This window comes from Pongo abelii, chromosome 9 (genome assembly GCF_028885655.2).
Source record: "Pongo abelii isolate AG06213 chromosome 9, NHGRI_mPonAbe1-v2.0_pri, whole genome shotgun sequence".
Taxonomy (NCBI): Eukaryota; Metazoa; Chordata; class Mammalia; order Primates; family Hominidae; genus Pongo; species Pongo abelii.
Window position 1 is genome coordinate 59,906,699 of NC_071994.2, and position 17,033 is coordinate 59,923,731.

At 37.4% G+C, this 17,033-nt stretch overlaps 1 protein-coding gene across 25 annotated transcripts in view; it reads right to left on the reverse strand.

The window, feature by feature from the left end:
• Positions 1 to 17,033, reverse strand: part of NUCB2 (nucleobindin 2) — a 57,099-nt gene that overhangs the window by 11,353 nt on the left and 28,713 nt on the right. For all 25 annotated transcript variants that reach the window (XM_054525894.2, XM_054525904.2, XM_002821996.6 and 22 more), the window contains 6 exons: positions 9,345 to 9,448; positions 8,010 to 8,195; positions 7,737 to 7,827; positions 7,091 to 7,149; positions 6,901 to 6,993; positions 3,538 to 3,627 (listed from right to left, as the gene is read on the reverse strand). In XM_054525894.2, coding sequence (XP_054381869.1) covers positions 3,538 to 3,627; positions 6,901 to 6,993; positions 7,091 to 7,149; positions 7,737 to 7,827; positions 8,010 to 8,195; positions 9,345 to 9,448 — 623 coding nt within the window. The remainder of the gene's footprint in view (positions 1 to 3,537; positions 3,628 to 6,900; positions 6,994 to 7,090; positions 7,150 to 7,736; positions 7,828 to 8,009; positions 8,196 to 9,344; positions 9,449 to 17,033) is intronic.

Genomic DNA, 17,033 nt, shown 5'->3' on the forward strand with positions numbered 1-17,033 from the left:
ATTGCCCAGACTGGTCTCAAACTCCTGGGCTCAAGTGGTCCTCCTGCCTCCTAAGTAGCTGGGCCTACAGGTAGGCACCACCATGCCCAGCTCTGATATGTTTAAAGAGTGAACACGTTTTTAATGGTGGAAATATAAATTGGTGTAAGTCTTTTGAAAAGCAATTTTGCAAAAGAATTCGCCCTTCTCTCTCCCTCTACTTATATCAGTGTAGACTCGTGGCTTCTTGTTTTATTCAATAAGCTCTAATCCTTATCATCATTATTTCCACGCTCAAATTGTCCCAGATTTGGCCAGTGAGATTTTCTTCAAACTGGCTTTTGTGTCTTTGTGACATATCTGTATCATTCTTTAGGGACTTCCTTACTTTCAGTATATCAAGATGTTCAAGCCTTAAAAACAGCCTTAAAAGATATTCCCTGGGTCCTGGTAATGCTACATTGAGAATCTACCCTATAAAACCACTCTAATCCCATAAAAAGCTTTATATAAAAATGTATTTGTAGCAGCATTTTCTTTTTAAAATAGCAGTAAAAAATGAAATAATCTAAATGTCAAACCCTAAAAAAATGTTTATATACCTCCATAGCTTTTAAAATAAGGCTTACAAATATTATGTGAAAATACTTTTGATATAATGTTGAATGAATTTTTTTTTTTTAAAGCTGACTTCTGTCTGGGCACGGTGACTCACATATGTAATCCCAGTACTTTGGGAGGCCAAGGCAGGCAGATTGCTTGAGCTCAGGAGTTCAAGACCAGCCTGGGCAACATGACAAGATCCTGCCTCTACTAAAAATACAAAAAAAAGATCCAGGCATGGTGGTGCATGCCTGTGGTCTCAGCTACTCAGGAGGCTGAGGTGGGAGGATCACTTGAGCCCGGGCAGGTTGAGGGGGATGGGGGCAGAGGTTGCACTGAGCCGAGATCACGTCACTATACTCCAGCCTGGGTAACAGAGCAAGACCCTGTCTTTATGTTTCTTAAAATTATTTAAAAAAAAAAAAAAAAAAAAAAAAAAGCTGACTTCTTTCCAGGCACAGTGGCTCACACATTTTGGGAGGCTGAGGCAGGAGGATTCCTTGAGCCCAGGAGTTCGGGACCAGCCTGGGCAATACAGTGAGACCTGGTCTGTATTTATAAAATAAAAAAACAAAAACTGACTTCTGATTCTCTCACTATGGTGGGCTAGACAAGATACTTTTTAAAATGCAAAAGGTAAAATAATAACTTTACATCAAAAAATCTGGTAGACACCAACCTTAACAAAATGATCAAAGCTACCATTACCAGTTATGGAGATCATCAACATGTGCCTTCTAATAGGATACACTGAGCATCTCTTCTGTGGTATTCAAGGGACATTGTATAACATAATAGTCTATAGTCTGTCCTCTTGATTGTTTCAGATTGAAGGAGACTAGAAAGACATTACAACTGAATTCAATGTATCATCTTGGATTTTCTTTTGTTATAAAGGATATTATTGGGAAAATTGACAAAATCTCACTAAGTCTAGAGATTGGAGAAGAGTATCATATGTGTAGTATTGATAATTTTACTATGATTATATAAGGTAAATCCTTGTTTGCAAGAAATATACACTCAAGTATTTTAGATTAAAGTGGCATGATGTGTAATTTACTCTTAAGCAATTCAAAACTTTATATATATGTACACATACACATATGTTTATATATACATACATATACATACGTATATACATTACAACATAATTATATGTTTTATATACACACACATAGAGACTAAAAATAGGAGAGAAAAAGAAAGATAAAGCAAATGTAGTTAAATCTGGTTGAAATGTATTCAGGGATTTCCTGTCTATTCCTGCAACTCTTGTAAATCTGAAATTATGTCAAAATTTTAAAAGTATATAATTATCTATTGATCTTCTAGTCTACCAGATGCACTAAAGGGAATGTAGATTCAAATAATCTTAGCATTCTTCTTCTTCACCAAAGTCAAGAAACATTTCAAATGTTAGACAAAAACCCAATACAAAAAGAGGCTGACTTTTCTGATGTCAAACTAAAGGGGCCAACTGTCCCAATTTGCCCAGAAATGTCTGGCTTTAGCAATGAAAAGTTCCACATCCTTGGAAATTCCTTAGTCCTGGGTAAACTAGAATAGCTGTTCACCCTTTCTCAAACTATTTTCTGGACAATTAAAATTTTAATTTAAATGGTAATATTTTCAGTTTTTATGTAGAAAAAGACTATGTTCTTTCTTCCATCCATTTTGGTTGGTGCCTCTCAACTATTCTTATCAAGTTGTCTACGCATTCATTTATACACAGTTGACTGTGTTACAAGTTGATATACTTTTCTGGAGCAGTTTGCCAAGATATACTGAGAAATTTTAAAAATTGTTCATAAATCTTAAGAACAGTTCCATTCCTGGGAGTTAATCCCAGGGAAATCATTATAGATTGCCCAAAAATGTGTGAAGAAACGAATAGTCATCATAGTGTCATTACAGTAAAATACTGGAATTTACCCAAAATGTCTAAATCTGGAGAAATGGATATATAAATTATGCTACAGCCATATAACTGCATGTTAGGTAGTCATTTTAAAAATCACGTTTTTGAAGAATGACATTAAAAGATGTTTGTGAAATATTGTTAAATTTTTAAAAAGTATTTCATCAACATACAAAGTCATTTATACAGTATGAAGCCATTTTAAAAAATACATAAATATGACTGGCCTGGCATGGTGGCTCATGCCTATAATCCCAGCACTTTGGGAGGCCGAGGTGGGTGAATCACGAGGTCAGGAGTTCAAGACCAGGCTGGCCAACATGGTGAAACCCCATCTCTACTAAAAATACAAAAATTAGCCGGGCGTGGTGGTGGGCACCTGTAATCCCAGCTACTCAGGAGGCTGAGGCAGAGAATTGCTTGAATCTGGGAGGCGGAGGTTGCAGTGAGCCAAGGTCATGCCACTGCACTCCAGCTTGGGCAACACAGCAAGACTCTGTCTCAAAAAAACAAAAAAAACAAAAACCAAAAAGCAAACAAACAACAATAAAAAAACACATAAATATGAATATATGTATATACGTGAATTTAAAATGAGACAATACATTGTTTACATACTGTATGCTGTATGTGCATATACTATATATACAAACTGCATACTATTCCAAATTAACATAATACGATGCATAATTCAAGAATCTACCTCTGAGTAGTAAAATTATAGGTGAATTCTAATTTATTCTTTCAATATATCTATATTTCTAATTTTCAATAACTAATCCTATTTTATACTTTGAAAAAAAGCATAATTTTTAAAAGACTTCTAATTTTATGCAGTATGATTATAAACAAGAAATAAATTGCTACAAGCTTTCCAAGAAATCAAGTTCATTATTTTATAGTGACATTTATATAAAAATCCCAAGATAGTAAGACTATACATGCAAACATAATGGGGAATAAAAGTTAAAAGTAGAATAGACTGATGTAGAATTTGTTGAACCATACATCTCATTTAGAGTAGGTTCTATTACCTCCCAGCTATCTGGCTCCAAGAATTCTTTTTTTTCTGTGGCTTTCAAAAACTCCTCCAGAGTCACCAATCTGTCTTTGTTAGTATCAACCTGATTAAAACAAAATGTATACAGAATATAAAGTAAATCTTTCTCATATTATTTAGACACTGTCAACTGTCTTGTAATAGATGCCACTACACAAACATACAGCAATTAGGACTCACCTAACTTCCACAGCAACTGGAGGAAAAAAATAAAAAACAGAGCACTCAACATTATACTAGAATTACAAAATAAATATCTTTCTCTTCTATATAATTCAAATTGGAAAATATGAGATATCTATATACCTAATGACCACAAAACCATTAAGTTTCAGTCAGCTGATCTGAGTGGTTAGGTGACTGGTACTGTCTTCCTCCTTTACCGTAATATGTATAACCCCTCTTGAAGCCAAGTTCTTGGGTAAGAAAAAGAACCATTCCAGGAAGAGGATGGTTTTAGCCAAGAGTAAAGGAGGTTAAATTAAAATGCTCTCAACATTGTTTCTTAAAAAAAACACAATTACCAAAATCAGAACTAAAGCTGGCAACCTCTCCAAATCCTCTTGTACAGCTGTTACAGCCTGTGGCAAATTTCGTTACAAAGGTGTACTCTATAATGGTCAAAGAAATTCACTTGATAGTTGGGATGTCAGCAGTCAACAGAGATCCCAATTTAGCATTTACAGCTCAAAAATTCAGATGAAAGTTACTGAAGCAAAATAGTGGGATTCAGTTACCCTGCATATGATGCCTACATCAGAGTTTTTGGCTTAGAGGGAGGAGAGGCAGAGCAAGAACTGCAGAGAAAGGCAAATATTTAAATGAGGGTAGTCATTAGATGGACCATGGACATTTGAGCACAGACTCAGTGGAAGTAAAACCTTGTGATGATCTAGAAAAGGGGTATTCCAGAAAAAAGAAATATTAAGTTCAAATGCCCTAAAATGCGAACAAGCTTGATGAGAGGTAAACATCAGAAGGCCAGAGGAGAGAGTCACAGAGAGTAAGGCAAGGATGAAGTCACAAATCTTTTGGAAATAGGAGGGATTTGGGATCATATTACAAGGGAAATTGCAAGCCACTGAAGTATTTCCGTGCAAGAGAGCACATGACCTGATTTATGCTTTTAAGAGCTTACTCTGCCGACTTATGAAGAAGTGTCTGCAGTGGGGTAAGGAATAGAAGCAGAGATGCCAGTTAGGAGACTTGCTTGGACTTGATTGGTATTAAATAGTAGTGGAAGTGGGGGGAAGTGGTCAAATTCTGGGTCTGTTTGAAAGATAGATCAAATAGAACTTATAGAGGAAATGCAGGATGTGAGGAAAGAAGGATGACAGCCTGAGCAACTAGATGAATTATGATTCATTTGTTGAAATGAAAAAGGCTGAGGAAGGAACAGATCTGGGTTTGAAGAAGAAGTGAGTTAAACACAAGGAGAACTGTCAAGCAGATACAACCCTAGAACTCAGAGAAAGGAGACAGCTGAAGATAAAAATGTTGAACTCACCAGCATACATGCAGATATAGAGCATATATAGAGACATGGGGCTCCACACTATCACTTAAGGAGAGAACGAAGCCAGAAAGGAGAACACGGCCAAGGCATAGGCCCAGGGCAATGCAACATGTAGAACTTGGAAAGAGAAGGAAGAGCCAGCAAAGAAGAGAGAGTGAGGTATGAGGAAATTGAGGAGGGGTGGTTTCCTAAAAGCCAAGTGAAGAAAGCATTTCGAGAAAGAGGGAGGCATCAACTGTATCAGCACAGATTAAGGCGAAAAGCAAAAGTGAAGAATTAACAGGAAGAGGAAGAATAGACAACTCTTTGAAGAGAAACAAAGAAATGAGGCAGTAACCAGAGGTTGTTTTTTGTTTTTGTTTTTCAGTACTGAAAAAAGGGTTTGCTTTGGTTTGGTTTTGAGATGGAATCTTACTGTGTCACCCAGGCTGGAGTACAGTGGTGTAATCTTGGCTCACCGCAAACTCTGCCTCCTGGGTTCAAGCGATTCTCATGCCTCAGCCTCCTGAGTAGCTGGGATTGTAGGTATGCACTACCACACCCAGCTAATCTTTGTATTTTTAGTAGACACGGGGTTTCACCATGTTTACCAGGCTGGTCTCAAACTTCTGACCTCAAGAGATCCACCTGCCACGGCCTCCCCAAGTGCTGGGATTATAGGCATGAGCTACCGTGCCCAGCCCAAAAAAAAAAGTTTTATACCTGATATGCAGTAGCATCTTTATCTTTTAGAATATTTTAAAGTAGTTACAAATTATTTTATTCATACTAAAGGCATCTAGTATAATAATCCGGATCAAAAATGCAAACTTCAGCCTGGGCAACATAGCAAGACCTTGTGTCTCCAAAAATTAAAAAGTTAGCTGGCAGCCTGGGCAACGTGGCAAAGACATGCTGTCTCTTAAAAAAAAAAAAAAAAAAATCGGCCTCGTGCGGTGGCTCATGCCTGTAATCCCAGCCAGCTCTTTGGGAGGCTGAGGTGGGTGGATCACTTGAGGTCAGGAGTTTAAGACCAGCCTGGCAAACATGGTGAAACCCCATCTCTACTAAAAATACAAAAATCAGCCAGGCGTGGTGGTGCATGCCTGTAATCCCAGCTACTCAGGAGGCTGAGGCAAGAGAATCACTTGAACCCAGGAGGCGGAGGTTGCAGTGAGCCAAGATTGCACCACTGCACTCCAGCCTGGGTGACAGAGTGAGTCTGTGTCTCAAAAACAAACAAAAAAGGCCAGTGGCTCACGCCTGTAATCCCACCTATAATCCCAGCACTTTGGGAGGCCAAGGCGGATGGATCACCTGAGGTCAGGAGTTCAAGACCAGCCTGGCCAACATGCTGAAACCCTGTCTCTACTAAAAATAAAAAATTGGCTAGGTGTAGTGGTGGGTGCCTGTAATCCCTGCTACTCAGGAGGCTGAGGCAGGAGAATCACTTGAACCTGGGAGGCGGAGGTTGCAGTGAGCCGAGATTGTGCCATTGCACTCCAATGTGGGTGACAAGAGTGAGACTCCATCTCAAAAAAAAAAAAAAAAAATTAGCTAGGCATGGTGGCTCCAGCTTGTGGTCCCTCCTCAGTCTCAGGAGGCTGAGACCAAAGGACTGCTTGAGCCCAGGAGGTTGAGGCTGCAGGGAGCCATGATTGCACCACTGCACTCCAGCCTGGGCAACAGAGTAAGACCCTGTCTCAAAAAAAAAAAAAAAAAAAAAAACGCAAACTCCATTTAAATACAAATTCTGTATATTTTCCATCTTAAAGTAAGATTTATTGCAAGAATTAAATAATACATAGAAATAATATATTATCTTAAACTTTTAAAACATACCTCATTCATTACATGTTCCCTCATTCTAAGCCTTTCTTCTTCCATTTCTACCATATCATCCTCTTCATTTTTAGGGTCATATACTTTCTCCAACTACAAAGAAAAATTTTAAATGAACATGAAAGGAAAAAAAGTAACAAGAAAAAAAGAGAGAGAACAAGAATACTGAATACTTAATAAACTCCTTTACCTCTTTAGTAAATAGGGCTTCTAATTCTTGTTCATCCAGGAATCCATCACTATTAACATCTAAAGTTTAAAAGTTACAAATGCAAAAATAGATTTTAATACCTTATAAAATAATTAAAATACAATGATTTATAAAGGGTTTCCAAAAATAGTACTGATGTGAAGCATCAATAGACTGCAGAAAAGCATTTATTCTTTTTCATGAAGCTTTAGATCAGCTGAACTGATAAATATGCTATATTTATTTGTAATTCGTAATCATTTGTGAGGAAAGCATATCTTTACCATTTTTTTCCAAAAATATAAAGTATAGCAATATTCTATAAGAGTAGAAGTAAAATGTAATATTATAGTATAAAGCCTATTAGATATAACCTAGCTAGTCACAGTTTAGTTTTCACTTAACAGAGAACTTTGCAGTAATTCATAGACTCAACAGTAAAAGCCAGTATAAAGACAGAGCTACTGATGTAAAACATTTTATACTGCAGGTAAGCAATAAAGACTATCGTATTACCCTAGAAAAACTCTAACCATTTACTCTCACTAGAACTCAATAGCAGACCTTGGCAGAAATCAATTAAGAGGAAAGCAAATATTTTTTCAAACAGCAGATATAAATATTAATGTTTGTATCAAATCATTACCATGTAACTTGAAAAATGTCTTGGGGTCAAAGTCATTAGGATCCAATCCATCAGTCTCTTCCCATACCTCTTTTAGTTGATCTTTGCTTCCCTGTGAACGAATTTTAAAAAATTGCTCAAAACAAAATATAATCTATCTGTACAGACGCAAAATATAAATTTGAGGAACTTGGCAGAAGAATCAAGATTTAAGTACTAATAACACAATAAAAATCCACTGATACAAAGAAGTATCTTTATCTAAAAATGGTTTCATAAAGTCACAATCCTTACTGGGTGATTAACTTTAGGGTGATTTTCATGCTTTTTCTTCATTTCTTCAAATTTAGACTCTTCTTCTTTTCTCTTTTCTTCATTCAATGTTTTTAAATATTCTCTCCTTTCATGTTCCTTCATCATTTCATATTTTTTAAATTCTTCATGTCGAGTCTTGTCATAGTGTTCCAGATCACTTGTTGCCTGAAATGCAATAATGCATTCAAGTTAAATAAAAACATTCATTTGAAAAATGTAAATAAAGCCATTCTTGAATATAGCATACTCTTGAACAGAAGTGGTACAGGAGGGCAAAAACATACTGGACTCCTCTTTTTAAATTCTACCATTTAATTTTAGTCAAGTTTTTTCTTTTTTTTTTTTTGAGACGGAGTTTCACCCATCACCCAGGCTGGAGTGCAGTGGCACGATTTTGGCTCACTGCCACCTCTGCCTCTTGGTTCATGCGATTATCCCATCTCAGCCTCCTGAGGCCTCTCGAGTAGCTGGGATTACAGGTGCTCACCACCACCCCCGGCTAATATTTGTATTTTAAGTAGAGACAGGGTTTCACCATGTTGGCCAGGCTGGTCTTGAACTGCTGACCTTGGGTGATCCACCCACCTCGGCCTCCCAAAGTGCTGGGATTACAGGCATGAGCCACCATGCCCAGCAATTTTAGTCATTATTATTACCAGAGAGTATTCAAAGAAACTAAAAGTTCAAAGCTAGCCCCAACTTTAGGAAACTCCTCATAAGCAAGTAATATATAAGTTGATTTAAAAAAAAAAAAGAAGAAGAAAGGAACTACATCAAATCTAGACAGTACAGAAAACTAAAATGGCTTCTAACCATTTAACTAATCGAATACCTGCCAGGTTAGAACTAGTTCCATTCACACATAATGTGAGAGGTCCATAAACTCTTATCTAAAATCCCTGAGGCCAGATGTGCTTCAGAATTTTCTACCTTAAAGAAAGGGAATATGGTACATATGCCATATTATGGAATATCCCTGTAGTATCTGTAATCAAACAGACTAGTATTTCTTAAGCAAAATCTATAAATATCACACTAAGTAGGTTAAATAAAAACTGTAAATGGTTTTACTATAATTGGTTCATTCAGGCCAGGTTTCAGTTTTTACAGCTTTTGGATTTAGGAATTGTGGATAAGGGATTTTAGACCTGTATGTACATATTAATATCTGTATTAATAAGGGTTAAGCTACCTCCCTTTAAAGATCTTCTACAGAATATATAAAAGTTATATTTCCATTTCATTGGGTTTACTTGTCAAATTACAAAACCTCAAAGGCACAATAAAGACAAAACTTTTTGGAATTATTCTCACCGCTTTGATTAGCATATCTAAATCTGTGGATTCAAACTTGTCAGGATTCAGGTGGTTTAGGTGATCAAATTGTTTTAGAAGAGCTTGGTGGTCCATGCCTATATCTGAAAGAAAATGAGAAAACTGTAAATGATCAATTTCTAGAAGCTAGAAACATTATAATAATTATACATAAGAAAAAGATTTCATATTTATTCCTATAGGATTTTATAAGGAAATCCAAAGTTTTAGCATAAAGACATATTTACTTTACGAATACTGCATGTGTTATTCTAGATAAAGGTAGTGTCCTTGAACCTAGAGTGGAATGCAATTTAACATGTATATTTTTAAAAATTCTCTCTCATTTTTTTTTTGAGACATGGTCTGCTCTGTCACCCAAGCCGGAGAGCAATGGTGCAATCATGGATCACTGCATCCTTGACCTCCTGGGCTCAAGCAATCCTCCCACCTCAGCTTCCTAAGTAGCTAGGACAACAGGTGTGCACCACTATGCCTGGCTAATTTCTTTTTTTTTAATTTTTGGTAGAGACAGGGTCTCACCATATTGCCCAGGCTGGTGTTGAATTTCTGGCCTCAAATGATCCTCCCACCTCAGCCTCTCAAAGTGCTGGCATTACAGGCATTGAGCCACTATGCCTGGCCTTATGCATATTTTAATGTTGTATCTAAAACGACTAGACGACTATCAGCACAATAACAAACCCTTTTTAATTATCTTAAAACTACTAAATATCCTGCTTTTAATTAAACTCTAATACAGTATCCTTATCAAAGGTTTAAGTAGAATTTCTAAAAATAATTGCTCTAAAGCTTACGTGAAAGAATTCCTTGTATATTGCTCCAATGGATCACTTATGAAACAATAAAAATCTAACTTAGGTAAATTCCTTTTAATTATGACATATTTTTAAGGAAATATCAATTTTTTTAACTTTTAAAAAACAAGTTACAATTTACTATAGTGAAATGGGTGAAGTGATACTGGATTGTTTCAGTTGTATTACATAGTGGACACATGTAATAGGTACACAGTGGATATACATACAAGACAGCTCACCAGAAACAACCCAATAGGAGCCCTTATAGAATTGAGCAAAATGGGTACATTGTCGAAGTTGTTGGAAATCAGCTCTCATTTAGGAAGAAGGAATATACAAATATGGAATGGTGAAAGGCAAGAAAGAAATTGCTAGAGATGAATGGGAATTAGCGCTATCTGTGTGAACTCAGCATTTCTAAAATATGTACATTTAACATGTATATGCACGTTTCACATGTATATGATATATATGTGTGTATATATGTGTCTATGTGTATAGACATGCATATTTCCTAGATCCATGCAATTAAGGTGCCAAGAAAATACACTCCAGTAGCAAGGAGCATACCTAGTGCCAGCTCTTGATCTAAAATATAGTTGCCCCTTAAGAAAAACCAGTGCTCCTCAGAGAAATGGCTCATTCCAGAGCTGGGGCAAGGTAGGTACAAGTTGATCCTGGAACATATTGTTATGCCAGAAAGTGAAGAACTGCTAAATCTGGTTCAAACAAGTTTTCGCTGAATTCTAAGTATGGCACTGTACTAACAGTTCTATTTATGAAGAAAATACTTGTTTTAAGACTTAGCCCTAAAAAAAATGACCAGACAGTGAAATATATAAAAAGACCCTTAACCTCACTCAAAATAAGAGAAATACATATTAAAACTGCACTGCTATACTATCTAACAGAATGGAAAACTCCTAAAGTTTGATGACACATGCCATTAGTAAGCCTGTGAGGAATTATTGCTGGTGGGTATGTGTATTGATACAACCTCTATGGAGGCAAATGTGGCAATATCTATCAAAATTACAAATATATATAATTTGATTTGGCAATTCCACTGTGGGGAAATTATCCTAAAGATAATCTTATAGGGATACACAGTGACATATGTAAAAGATAGTTCACTAGAAATAACCTAAATGTCAATTGACAGGGGCCTGGCTAAATAAATTATAGTATATCCATATAATGGAGTTCTATGCAGCTGTAAAAAACAAAAAAAAAAGAGAGATGGTCTCTATGTACTAATACAGAAAGATATTCAAAATATATTATTAATTGAAAAACAATGCACAAAAATGTGTATTTCCTTTTGCATAAAAAGAAACGGACAATAAAAACATTGTATTTGTATTTGCTTATATATAAAGAAACTCAAGAGTCAGGCATAGTGGCTCATGCCTATAATCCCAGCACTTTGGGAGGCTGAGGCAGGAGGACCACTTGAGGCCAGGAACAGGAGTTCAAGACCAGCCTGGACAACATAGCAAAACGTCATCTCAATTTAACTTAAAAAAAAACAAATAGATAAACCCAAGGAGGATGGTGTTAGGGGACATTGGGAACTGACAGGATACAAAAATATCAGGTAGATTTTTGTTCTATATTTTCTACATTTGTACCACGTGAATGGGCCAGGCACGGGCTCATGCCTGTAAACCCAGCACTTTGGGAGCCTGAGGCAGGTGGATCACTTGAGCTCAGGAGTTCAAGACCAGCCTGGGCAACATAGCCAGACTCCATTTCAATTAAAAAAAAAAAAAAACTGCCTACTTTAAAAATTACCCCCCTCCCTAAAATTAAGACTGTTTAAGCCCTTCCTCAAATTATCAGATATTTCAATTCATACTGAACCAATGAGAAAATAATATTCCTTAGTTTCTAAGTTACATCAGACTGTTTCCTTTTTTTTTTTTGAGACGGAGTCTCACTCTGTCACCCAGGCTGGGGCACAGTGGCGTGATCTCGGCTCACTGCAACCTCCGCCTCCCGTGTTCAAGCGATTCTCCTTCTTCGGCCTCCCAAGTAGCTACCAGCACATGCCACCACATCTGGCTATTTTTTTGTATTTTTAGTAGAGACAGGGTTTCGCCATGTTGGCCAGGCTGGTCTCGAACTCCTGACCTCAGGTGATCCACCCACCTTGGCCTCCCAAAGTGCTGGGATTACAGGAGTGAGCCACCACGCCCAGCCTAGACTGTTTTCTTTATGCAATGAAATTCAGTACCCATCTTGGAATGAAGAGGATACTGTTAAGACTGAGGGGATGGAAGTTGTCCCAGGGAGAGAAATCTCCACACATCTCAGGCCTGGCTTCAAGTATGGAATTACCTTGCATGCCTGACTACCCCAAGTAGCATGGCATGACTCAATTTACTTCTCATTGATATCCTTAATTTCAGGATGATGAGTATTTGGTATTTGTTTTCTAAGACTATATGTTTAAAATGTAGATTATTATACTCTTTCCCAGAGCCAGAATCTCTGGAGGTGAGATCTAGTAATCTACATTTCTAACAAGATTTCTAGGAGATTCTCATGCAATCTGAAGTTTTAGAACCACTATTCCAAGAGTTAAATGTTCAGATGTTTATTAATGACAACAAACCACCCAGATAACCAACCTATGGGAGGATATCACAAGGACACATGAACCAGCTTGAAAGATCTTCCACTGGCTAAATCTACTCCTTGATTTTGACTCATAATTAGAAAGCTCATTCCAAGATAATACAGGAAATTCACCTGTACTGTCACATAGTACTTTTATGATTTTATTTTCTACATTTAAATCTTTAATTTATTTACAATTATTCTGATAAAGGATATAAGAAATATGGTTTTAACTATATCTTGTCCAAATGGCTAGCAAGTTATACCAACACTACTTAGTTAAAAATTTGTTGGGTGTGGTGGCATACACCTATAATCCCTGCACTTTAGGAAGCCAAGGCAGAAGGATCATTTGAGGCCAGGAGTTCCCTCAAACCAGCCTGGGGAACACAGTGAGACTTTGTCTCTCCAAAAAAAAAGAAAATTAGCCAGGCATGGTGGCACACTCCTGTAGTCCTAGCTACTCAGGAGGCTGAAGTGTGAGAATCTCTTGAGCCCAGGAGTCTGAGGCTGCAATGAGCTATGATTGCATCACTGCACTCCAACCTGGGCAGTGATGACCTGTCTAAAAAAAATAAATTAATAATAAAAAAAATAAAAACCTATCTTTATCCCACTAATAATGAGATACCAGCTTTATATTAAACTAAATTATGTTGTGTATTTAACTCTACTTCTGGAATGTCTGTTGTGTTTCACTGGTCTTTCTACTTTTCTGCCTAAGCCATACAGTTTTAATGACTGAGGCTTAGTGACATAATTTAAGATTTAATATTAAAGATTTAATAGATATTAAAGATTCAATTTCTAATATCTAGTCCTTTATTGTTCTTTTTCAGAGGTATCTAAGTTTTCTTACTTGTGTTCTTTTTCTTTTCTTTTCTTTTGAGACACAGTCTCACTCTGTCACCCAGGCTGGAGTGCAATAGTGTGATCTCAGCTCACTGCAACCTCTGCCTCCCGGGTTCAAGTGATTCTCCTGCCTCAGCCTCCTGTGTAGCTGGGATTACAGGCATGTGCTACCATGCCCAGCTAATTTTTGTATTTTTAGTAGAGACAGGGTTCTGCCATGTTGGCGAAACTGGTCTTGAACTCCTGACCTCAGGTGATCCGCCCACCTTAGCTTCCCAAAGGGCTGGGATTACAGGCGTGAGCCACCATGCCTGGCCTACTCGTGTCCTTTTTCATATGCACTTTAAAAAATTCACTTGGCTAGTGCCAGAAAAATAAAAGTATATATTTTTATTTGGATTATGTTTAAATTATATATTAATCTAGAGAAAACTGACGTGTTTATAACACTGAGCCTTTGTATCAAAAAGTTATTGTGTCTTCCCACTTATTCAAGTATACTTTTGCATCCTTCATGAGTATTTTAAAGTTTTTGTCTGTCAGTTTTGCACATTTCTGAGTCGGTTTATTCTGGACATTTTATCTTTGTTGCTATTGTAAATGGAGTCCTTTTCTTCCATTCTGTCTTCTAACGGGCTGTTACGTACATATGGAAAATATTGATTTCTACGGATTAAGTTTACCATACTTTTCCTATTGAGGGGCTCTATTTTCCTATTGTTTATAGTAAATTTTTCCATTAATTATTTTGGGTGTTCCATATATATATAAACATCACATCATCTGTGAAAAAAGATGGTTTTATCACCTCCTTTCCAATTACTTTACCTCCAAATTTTTTTTATTTGTATAAATGTTTTGGCTAGGTCAGGCACGGTGGCTAATGCCTGTAATCCCAGCATTTTGGGAGGCCAAGGCAGGTGGATCATCTGAGGTCAGGAGTTCGAGACCAGCCTGACCAACATGGTGAAACACTGTCTCTACTGAAAATTAAAAATTAGCCGGGAGTGGTGGCAGGCACCTGTAATCCCAATTACTCAGGAGGCTGAGGCAGGAGAAGCCCTTGAACCCAGGAGGCAGAGGTTGCAGTGGGCTGAGACTGCACCACTGCATGCTCCAGCATGGGTGACTCAGTGAGACTCAGTCTCAAAAAAAAAAAAAAATTAAAATTAAAAAATAAAAAATAAATAAATGTTTTGGCTTGTACCTCCAAAGCGATGTTATTTAGTGGTGGTTACAGTGGGCAACACTGTCTTGTTTCTAATTTCAGTCAGGATACATACTTGTGCTTCCCCACTAAGTATGATGTAACTGAGTTGGATATAGCTTATCGTGTTACAGAAGTTATCTATTAATTAGTATTTTATTACTTTAAATTATGAATTGGTGTTTAATTTTGTCAAATGGATTTTCTGCATACATGGAGAAAGCCATATGACTTATAACTTTTTTTCTTTTTTTTTTGAGATGGAGTCTCGCTCTGTCACCCAGGCTGGAGTGCGGTGATGTGATCTCAGTTCACTGCAACCTCTGCCTCCTGGGCTCAAGCGATTCTCCTGCCTCAGCCTTCTGAGTAGCTGGGATTACAGGCACATGCCACCACACCCAGCTGATTTTTGTACATTTAGTAGAGATGAGGTTTCACCACGTGGGCCAGGCTGGTCTCAATCTCCTGACCTCAGGTGACCCACTCGCCTCGGCCTCCCAAAGTGCTGGGATTACAGGCGTGAGCCATCATGCCCAGCAAGATAACTTTAAGATATCTTTGCATTTCGGAAATTCTATTACATAGCTATTTGATCTTCTCATAGCCTAAAATTAAAAGAATAAGGATTCTAATATTTATTCCAATTTATCATTTGTCCTTTGACTTTATGACTTTTTGTGATACATCAAAATTTTAAAGATTTTTTTCTCCTTAGGACTATTTATATGATGATTTATAATATTAGATTTCCTAATATTAAGTCCATCTTGTATTCCTGAAATAAATCCAACTGTCATGAGATAGTATTCTTTGGAGACATAATAATTTTGATTTTGGCATCAATATATAGCAAGAATGTGGAAGCTTTCCTTCTTTTTCTATGCTCTGGAATAGATTAAATAGAACTGACAATCTGCTCTTTAATGCTTTGATAGAATCACTCAAATCATTAAAGAGTAGACAGATAGTTTCCCTTTATGAAACTTATTCTTATGCATATGTAATCCTAGCAACTCAGGATTACTTGTGGCCAGAAGTTTGAGACCAGCCTGGGCAACACAGCAAGACCATATCTCTAAAACACATAATTAAAAAAACAACTAGGCCAGGTGCGGTGGCTCACGCCTGTAATCCCCGCACTTTGGGAGGCCGAGGCAGGTGGATCACGAGGTCAGAAGACCGAGACCATCCTGGCTAACATGGTGAAACTCCGTCTCTACTAAAAATACAAAAAATTAGCCGGGTGTGGTTGCGGGCGCCTGTAGTCCCAGCTACTGGGAGGCTGAGGCAGGAGAATGGCGTGAACCCGGGAGGCGGAGCTTGCAGTGAGCCAAGATCATGCCACTGCACTCCAGCCTGGGCGACAGAGCGAGACTCCGTCTCAAGAAAAAAAAAAAAATTAGCAGGGCATGGTGGTGCATGCCTGTACTCCTAGCTACTTGGGAGGCTGAGGTGGGAGGACTACCTGAGCCCTAGGAGTTCAAGGCTGCAGTGAGCTATGACCATGCCACAGCACTCCAGCCTGGGTGACAGAGGAAGATCTCATCTCCTAAAAGATTTTCTTTAAACAAAAGAAAGAAAAGAAATGGTCTGGATCTTGTGTTTTTTTCTGGGGCTAGATCTCTGAAAAATTTTCTATTCCATGTATGAAAATTCTTCTGATTAGATTTTCTTTCTCTGCTTCCTTTTGGTTTCCTTTAATATTATTTTTCCTCCTTTAAACCAGTTGTTTAATTGATTACTTTTCATTCCTCCTTTTCATTGCTATAATTATGGCTGATTATACTGATTTTTGAATGATATAAAATGTATTATCTATTTAAAACATTAAATTCTAAAAATTAAGAGAAGCCAAATCAATACTAACATAAAATTTTGACTAGAAGAACATAGATGGCACGTACTAATATAAACTGACCTCAACAACCAAATATTAAAATTTTCTAGCCAGGCCTGCCGGCTCATGCCTGTAATCCCAGCTCTTTGGTCAAGATAGGAAGATTGCTTGAGCCCAGGAGTTCAAGACCAGCTTGGGCAACACAGCAAAACCCTGTCTCTCTAACTAACAAAAAAAATTAGCCAGGCATGGTGGCACACACACCTGTGGTCTCAGCTACTCAGGAGGTTGAGATGGGAGGATCACTTGAGCCCAGGTAGTCAAGGCTGTAGTGAACTGTGATTGTGCCA